This window comes from Harmonia axyridis, chromosome 4 (genome assembly GCF_914767665.1).
Source record: "Harmonia axyridis chromosome 4, icHarAxyr1.1, whole genome shotgun sequence".
Classification (NCBI taxonomy): Eukaryota; Metazoa; Arthropoda; class Insecta; order Coleoptera; family Coccinellidae; genus Harmonia; species Harmonia axyridis.
In genome coordinates this window covers 22,973,411-22,982,331 of record NC_059504.1, presented here as the reverse complement: position 1 = coordinate 22,982,331, position 8,921 = coordinate 22,973,411, and the positions used below count along the sequence as shown (strand labels likewise).

At 35.1% G+C, this 8,921-nt stretch overlaps 1 protein-coding gene across 3 annotated transcripts; it reads right to left on the bottom strand.

The window, feature by feature from the left end:
• Positions 1-3,779: 3,779 nt before the first annotated feature.
• LOC123678441 (zinc finger MYM-type protein 1-like) lies at positions 3,780-7,334 on the bottom strand. Of its 3 annotated transcripts, none has more exons than XR_006747251.1 (2): positions 7,124-7,334; positions 3,780-3,891 (listed from the first exon to the last, which is right to left on the bottom strand). XR_006747251.1 is itself a non-coding variant. In XM_045615469.1 (2 exons), exons 1-2 carry the CDS (start codon positions 7,127-7,129, stop codon positions 4,947-4,949), a joined length of 1,557 nt encoding a protein of 518 aa, XP_045471425.1. In that variant the 5' UTR covers positions 7,130-7,334; the 3' UTR covers positions 4,624-4,946. The 3 variants fall into 3 exon arrangements, 1 of the variants encoding a protein (XP_045471425.1); XR_006747252.1 differs by lacking the exon at positions 7,124-7,334 and adding an exon at positions 3,981-4,608; XM_045615469.1 differs by lacking the exon at positions 3,780-3,891 and adding an exon at positions 4,624-6,497.
• Positions 7,335-8,921: the final 1,587 nt, after the last annotated feature.

Sequence of the window (8,921 nt, the reverse complement as noted above, 5' to 3'; positions counted from 1 at the left end):
CACGAATATACTTTCATTCCATTCCCTTACATTTGATTAATTGATCTGTTGTTTACTCAATCTTTTCTTTTTCGAATCCAAAATTTTTGTTTATCTTGTAGCTACTGATGTATTTGGTAATATAGGTAGTAGGTACATATCAAATGTTTACATAACAATCAGATAATGCTCACAGTTCCGGTTAGAACAGCTTTTGCTGAGAGCAGTTTTTCAAAGCCAAATTTGGGTTGGACTAAGATCTCTCGTTCTATAGAATTACTGTGTGTTCACTCACTCTCGAAAAAGTATGGAATAAAACTGGTAACTATTTAGGGATCAGCCTTTTTGGATTTCAAGGATATTTTTGATCCTTCACTATATTTCCACATCGTTTCCTAAATCCACATTCCACATCTAAATCTACTGTTGTTTCAATGGAAATATGAATATTTCATTAGTTTAACGCTTTCTGAAGAAAGGAATACGAGTTTTTATAAGTAATAGTTTAATGAAAATATGGAAATTATCTTCAATAGCGCCGCTATGGAAGGAAAGGGAAGTGTTGTTATTTTAAACAAAATTTAATCAGTGGACACACCATTATTTTTAGAAATCTTAGGTAAGACCTAGATACTATAGGAAGTACTGATAGTAGTAGGTATATGAGAAACAGAATGGGCGAAGAGAGACTATCTGCTTTATTATTTCTGTCAATAGCGGCTGATGCTAATAACACTTCACTCAATAAGTCAAGGGCCTAACCAATAAAAACACATTTTTTCTTAGAAATTATTCTTCATTAGAGACAAATTTTTTCCTTGGAGCATTATTTTGAGATCGTTATCACTGAGGGTCAGATCTGGAGAATAAGTTCAAGCAGTTCGAAGCGTTTGTTCAATTTGACCATGGTTTTCATCGATTTCAAGGCGCATTGTCTTGGTAGATAAAAGACTAAAAGAGATTTTTTTTAATTTGTGGAAGGTTTTTCCCTGAATCTCCTTTTAACTGTTGTTGTCAATCAAGCCATTGCTCATTTTTTCCCATCAAAACCAGTGTTTAATGAACACACGAAACCCGTTTTTATCCATTTTTCAAAAATAAAATTAGCGGTCAATATTTTGATCTAGACCATAGAGAAATCCAGACTTAATAACTTTTTAAGTCTTATTTTGAGACGCATGTTTAGGACCGTGGTATAGATTCCCCGAAGATATACCGTAGTTACGACCTTTTAACCCTTTGCCGTTAATGGCTTTATTGAGACCCTATCATAAAACTATCCCTAAACACTTGGTCCGCATGCGCCAGCTGTTCAGGATCGTATTTTTAACATTTTAATTTCTGAATATTTGGATAACAATTATTATCTATAAATAATAAATACCCATGTTTTCAGAAGTTATCTATCAAATAGATGGTTAGTGAACTTAGGCTTAAACCTTTCAAGGAATAAATTCAATTCCTATAAGGAGGAAATAAAGAACCCCAAATTTGTTAATTTTTTTCTTTGGAGCGTTGCAGTGTTGTATTGAAGTTGTTAGGGTGTATGTATTATTTTATCTAAAGATGTGAGTCATAAGATAATTTTTACTGAATAATCACTTCATTTATGTTATTTTCTTAGTGTTTTCGACAAAGGCAATGTGGAGACCTTGGACAGCGTTGAATTTAAAAAGGCTGAATTAATTATTTTAATGTTGTTTTTATATTTAAAAATATCGGAAGTTGAAGCTGAGGCAAAATAACAAAAACGTGTTCCGTGACGAAAACTCCTTATAATACTCTCCGTGACATAGTTCAAAAAGGGATTCAAGAAAAAACTATTGAAACACAATACATGAACAGGTTCGTGACGCTTCAAATATAAAATGTTGCCAAGAAAGTTCTGATGGAAACAAGAAGAATTTCAGAATGGAGGACAAAATAAATATCTTGAATCAAAGAGAATCGATTGAATAAAAAAAGAGTCTCCAATGCAAATGCCTCAAACAAGGTGCATATACGCACCCTCGGGGTAAATAATAGTTTATTGATTTGCCTTTGTATATTTAGATTGAATTTTACTTAAATATGTTTGGTGTAAGGAAGTGTACTCTGGAGAATGTTTCATTTTTGGTCAATAAACTTATAATAATAATAGTATTGCCCATGGTCAAATTGAATGCCTACGAACATACTTCAAGACAAATCAGGCACGTCAGATATCTACAAAATACTGTATGAAGTAGACGAATCAACACTTTGACAACTGCACAAGGAGTAATTGTCATACAACCACCAGACAATCCAAGAAAAACTGCAGAGATTGAGAGAAAAGTCCCTACATGGACGACATTTTAACGAGGTGAATCAGGATCATGTCGACATTGAAGCGTCGAACTTTTGACTCACATCAGGTGCGATGTATCCAGAAACAGAAGGATTTCTTTTAGCCATCCAAGATCAAGTGATCTCAACGAGAAATTACTGCAAGCATATCATAAAGGATCGAACTACTACTGACGATCGATGCCGTTATGGATGTCCAACGAATGAGACAATCCAACATATCACGGGAGGATGTCAAATGTTTGCAGGAAACGAATATAAAGAGAGACACGATGCAGTAGGAATGATACTACTCCAAGAAATGACAACCAAATTAAAACTAATTCTTTCTGAAAAAGTGCCATACTTCAAGTACCAACCGGAAACCATCCTGAAAAACGAAGGCTATAAACTGTACTGGGATCCTACAGTTTTGACTGATAAACCGGCCCTCACAACAGGCCAGATATACTGCTAGTCGATAAACATCAAAAGACAACAATACTCATCGACGTAGCAATACCAAATAACAACAACATGCGTCAAAAAGAGGTCGAAAAAATTTCAAAATATAGGGACCTCGAATTCCAGATAAAGCGTCAGTGGGGAATGATATCAACGAGAACTATTCCAATTATCATCTCAACAACAGGAATAGTACACAATAATCTCAAAAGAAATATCAAGCAACTAGGACTTAGTGAATATATTTGTAATATAATAATATTATGCAAAAAGCTGTTCTTTCAGGTACTGCAAGGACGGTGAGAAAATTCCTAGGAAGCGACGGACAGGTCCAAGGATCGCGTGTAAGGGGACGAGAACCAGGGGGACCACAAGGACCGGACAGGACCGAGCTCTACCCTTCTGATATTTTAAACATCTGGGATTGAGTGAATGTTCCTCTTAGCAGGGAGTGAGAAGCCGACGGCGAGGAGATATCCTACGCGTATGGTCTAAAGTCGTATATTTAGATGAAACCTGCTTCGATAGCCACGACTCAGGGTAGACAGAAGGTGGCAGGAAATGTTCTTTGGATGTACCACCTTCACGAGGAAAAGTAATTATATTCTGCACGTTGGAATTGAAAATGGTGGGGTAAACGACGCGTTATTATTATCAGTCAAAGATGTCAAAGAAGCCAAAATCAACTAGCATGAAAATATGTCAGCCGATATATTTGAAAAAAGGTTTTAAGAAAAATTGTTACCAATTTATTCCCGCAAATAATATGATTGTGATGAATTACGCGAGCTACCATTCGGCCCTGGCGAAAAAAATTCCCAATACATCTTCCAGAAAAGAAGAATTTAAAGAATTTTTTATGTCAACAATTAGTCCTTTGAAGAATCTTACACTCAAAAACATTTGCTTGAAGTTTTGGAAACAAAAGCTTTTGAAAAAAAATATAATCTCCTCCTGCGTCTATTGAAATTATAGGGGGGGAGCTAAAACAAAATATAACAAGAAACAACACGCCAAAATTCAGTAATGACCAGGGCCGTCGAGAGCTTCGGCGGGCCCCGGTACAAACCAAAAATACGGGCCCCCCGATGGTGTTACTTAACCGTATAATCGGTATAATAAGATTAGGATATATGCCTTCTGAAATCAAAATCATTGAACATTGTAATTTTTTTAATGTAGAAGAAATTAGGGAAGGAAAAATAAAAGTTTATCATATTTTTTCTTACATGGACTTTATACTGCTTTATGCAAGTAAAATTATTGGAATTAGAACCTTCCAGAAACATGAATTGGCTTACTAAGTATATACTATAAAGAGTTGAGAAACACAGCTGCACTAAATACTGAAAAAATTAGGTAAAAATTACTTCGAAGACCGCTACAAAAAACACGAATCATTTTATGTGAGCCTTTCGGCATTTTGCAGTAGCAAAATTTGCTATAATTTTAGAAAAATCGCATCTTCTAGCTACTCTTGACTCGATCGATAATAAGCCTAGAGCACTCAATCGTCCCTGAGTCATGGTAGATCTAAGAACATTTTTAATTTTTGAAAGGTGGCTGAAAGACCTTTCAGCTTGGGCTACAGTCACAGGCAAAGTGCAAAATATTCTTAAGGATATCACAATATTTGGAAACAAGGTATCCAATTTTAATTTGTGAATTTCATTCAGAAGATTTAGTGGGGTAAGATCATTCATTTGAAAAGTAGCAGAAAAGATAACCTTGAGGTGCTTGATCTCTTCTGTTAATTTACAATCAGTATCTAAGTGGTACTGAATTTGGAGATTAGTGGCCCTCTCTTCAATGTCTGCATCTTCTAAGTGTAAAAATTTCCATAAGACACTGAACATATGCACAAAATTTTTAATTGCTTGGAATCTTGTAGAAATATTCAAAATAACAGCATCTAGAATTGAATAAAATACATTTATTCTGAAGTAATCCTCCCCACTAAGTTCTGATGAAAAATCCTGTTCTGAATTCGTTTCGTCAAAAAATTGCTTTCTTTTGCGTTTCCTCTTCTCGGACGTAGGCATTTCGGTTGACATTTCTAAATTTTTGCTACTTCTCTACATTCATTCAATATTTTCGACCAACTATTTCTTATAATATTAAGATCTTCCAGCAAAGACTTCAAATTTTCGGTTCCAATGTCCAAAGTTATGGATTCCGTTTGAAGAATAACACTTCTATAGTTGATAGCTGTAAGTACTTTCAGCCACGTTGAGACATTCAAATGATCCCAAATATGATAAAATACCATTCAATTCAACTCGCACTTCTGATGTCAAATTGAGCTCAAATACCTCTAGAATTGCATCCTTTATTCCGGGCAACTTGTTGCAGACCGGTTTGACACTTTCTACTCTAGCTGACCAGCGAGTTGTAGAAAGAGAATGCAGGGATACATCTATTTTATTTTTTAAAATCTCCCACCTGGAAGGACTAGCACTAAATATATTGTACAGCTTTTGGATTATTCCAAAAAATGTAACAGCCTGGGGACAACATTCTGCTGCATGGACACCACATAAGTTCAAACTATGACAAGCACAAGGAGACCATATGGCAAGGGGATTGAGGGCCAGGATCCTTGCCTGCACGCCTTTATATTGTCCGCTCATGTTGCTTCCATTGTCATATCCTTGTCCACGGCAATCTTCTATGCTAATATTGCGCTTTTTCAAATTTTCTAAAATCATGTTTGCTATATCTTCCCCAGTTTTTTTATTACAGTTGATGAATTCTAAAAATCTTTCAAACACTTGGTATTTGCCATCTTCATTCAGCCAGACATAACGTAATATAAACGTTGTTTGTTCGTCATGAGAACTATCAGGGGTAGCATCGACGATTAAAGAAAAATATTTCGCCAGCTTTCTCTCGTTTAAAATTTTTTCCATAACATGTTCAGCACAAAGTGAAATGAATTCATTTTGAATTTCGGCTGAGAGATAGTGTACTTGCATACGTTTCTTAGTTTCTTGAGAATCTTTAACAGCATCTAGATGCTCTGCTAATATGGTATCATAATTTGCTAGCAACTCCAATATACCAAGAAAATTGCCATTGTTTGGATTACCAATCAAACTAGATGATCCTCTTAATGCTAGTCCTCTTTCAGATAAAAATAGAATCACTTGAAGAAATCTTTGCAATAGTTCTTTCCACTTCTCTTTCTCTTTTTCTAAAGATTTCAATACTAAGTTATCGATATTCTTTTTATTGAAAATATTTTGTTCTATACCCCGCCACTCTAGGTATGATGATCGATGACCGATACTATTTTCATGTTCAGGAATTCTGTTATACAATTTTCTGTAGAAATTTGTAGGACTCCAACCATATTCAGTTACAAACCGAGAAGAATGTTGTGACCTTGTTGCTTTATTGAATAACCTACAGGGAAAACAGAACAGTGCTTGCCTCGAGGAACTCCAAGTTAGCCAGTCTCTTGATACAACCTCCCCATTTTTCATGTTTAAATTTAATAGATATTTGGGAAATGGCATTCCGTTGCTATCAGGAGGAAGTTGTGATGGAATGGGTTCAGGTCCTTTTCTCACAGCTTCTTCAATAATGACGGGAGTAACGTTTCTCAAATTTCCTATATCGAAGTGTACTCCACTATCGATATTCATATTTATATCTTGATTGCTATCAACTTTAACTGCGTTTGAAATGATTCCACTTCGTAGGAGATCATCGTTTACTGCATTACTGCACTCATCGGTTTTCTGCTAGGGGAAGAAAAAAAAAGAAGCTTGTATTTTCTATTTTTTTCCGGAACAAAATCCGTTCACTTGTTTTTTTTAATGAAATATCGTCTATATCACAGATTTCAACTATATATCAGTATCAAAATACAAATTTTTGCATCCTCATCTGAATGAACGCCCCCGGATTTTCGATCAAAAAACGCTGCATAGAGCCCAAAAATGGACAAAAAAATTTGGTTTCGACCAATGCGGTTGTAAAATTTTTGCTGAATACACTGATTCTATTCTCACTGGGAATAACTGAAGACCCCAGTATCAGAATTCAGATTTTCCACCTGTGCGCGACATAATTTCACCGTTTCCAGACTTTTGAACCATCCGGTATATTCTCCTTATTATAAATAAACATAAAAATTTGGTTTTCAGCAAGAAACCGAAGAGCGCAATAATACTACAGTACTACAGACGGATTTTGGACTAAAGGTAATGAAAATGGTATTAAAGGTATCAGCTTCAAAGATTTCTATGTGTACGGAAATATGACGTTCATTTGCACGCGTCAAAGTATAAAGTTCTGACGTTCATTGAAACAAACTCACCCGTTTTATGTATGCTTTATGCTTTTGCTGAATACTGATGTGTCTTACCTTCATTCAGATTATTCCAAACAACGTACTTCACAAAACACACTAACGATAATCCAATATCCAATCAATATGATTATGAACTCGGAGAAATATTCACTAATAGAATAGCAAGCAACGAATTCGGTTGACAACAATGACAATGAACATCGATCAGGTCAGGGATTCCCCGAAAATTCAGTAAACGAAACGATCTACGTTGAATTGACGATAGGGGCGGGAACGAGCGTAGAGCTGAAGCGGGGCAATACTTTAGGCAATGTTGTACTGATTTATGTATTTAAGATTGCCTATGTAGGCTATCTAATAGCATGGACAATCTTGAATGTTTACATTGTTGTTTTATAAGATTGAAAGGAATCACACAATCTTCATCAGTTCCATTTTTTTTATGTAATTATAAATATCAATGAAAAAATTCTTGTTGCTGGAGCTCGAGCCCGGGCCCCCCATGAGCCCGGGCCCCTGTAATTTGTACCGGCTGTACCGCCCTCTCGTCGGGCCTGGTAATGACTGTATAGAACTGACAAAAAAAAAGCTGAAAAAATATCCCTCGTCAGTTGGAGCAAATGTATATCACACCACACGTCATACGAGTAGAAGAAGTTAACAGAAAAATGGTGGTGCCAGACATAATTTTTAATATCTATAGACGACGAATCAAGCAATGAAAGTAACTGTATTTTGTGAATATGTACCAAATTCTAATAAAGAAATATTTTAAATGTTTGTTGTTTATTTTTTGATAATCTTTACTTGTACGCGGTGGAAACGTAAAAACAACAAGAATTCACAAATAAATAATAATCGGAGAGTGTGCAGCTTACATAAAAATTACTGAATACGGGTCTGGGCGGCGATCAATTGCTTTTTTGGGATAGTTTTATGATAGGGCCTCAATAAACTTATCAAAACGGCAAAGCTGTAAAAGGTTGTAACTACGGTATATCTTTGGGAAACCTATACTAGGTTATGCACTGCAGGTACCATCTGTGCACCAGGCGCGGGACTTAGGTATTGAGTATCGTATTGAAATTATGATGTAAATTTGAAAAATTAGTGATTCAAAAAGCTGATCAATATGTTTATTCTGGTAAGGGTTGATTATATATCTTAATTACATATACAGTCTCATATACTCAGACATCATCAGACCCATTTCATTCATTTTATTATGTTTTTCTAACTGGGACAATGAAGCGGTGTCGCTAAGCTGATGTCACTGACATCTACACTACTAGGACAGATGTGCCAATTTAGCGACAAAAACATTTTCGACGATCCTTTCAGCAGGCTTTTTAAGCAATTAATTCCCAATAGTTATTAATGATATTGCTCAAGAAATCGAAATATTATCTCAACTTTCATCCATATTAAAGTTTTACTCACCTTCTGACCATTAAATTAGAACTAATGTTCTCTTCCGATATTATCTTTCATTTGATAATATGTCCATCCAACTAAATCCCAACTCCAGAAATAAATATAAACTCTATATTTATTTTGCTAAGCCTATAGTACAAACTATTTCACGCTACTCTGATAGTATTGTTTTCTGTCAGAATTACTAATTCCATTGAAATTAATTTTATGGTTGTTCAAGTCATCTAGTTATCTGAACTAACGCTCAGTTTGGTAATTCATAGGCAGAAGGAATCTAGACTAAAATTTCTATCAAATCAATAAGACTAACTCAAATCTAATTTGTAATTGCCCGTTTTTGTAGGATATCTTTATCACAAGATATTTTTATCTTTATCATATTTTTTTCATTTAGAGATGAGGCATGTAAAAAATTATA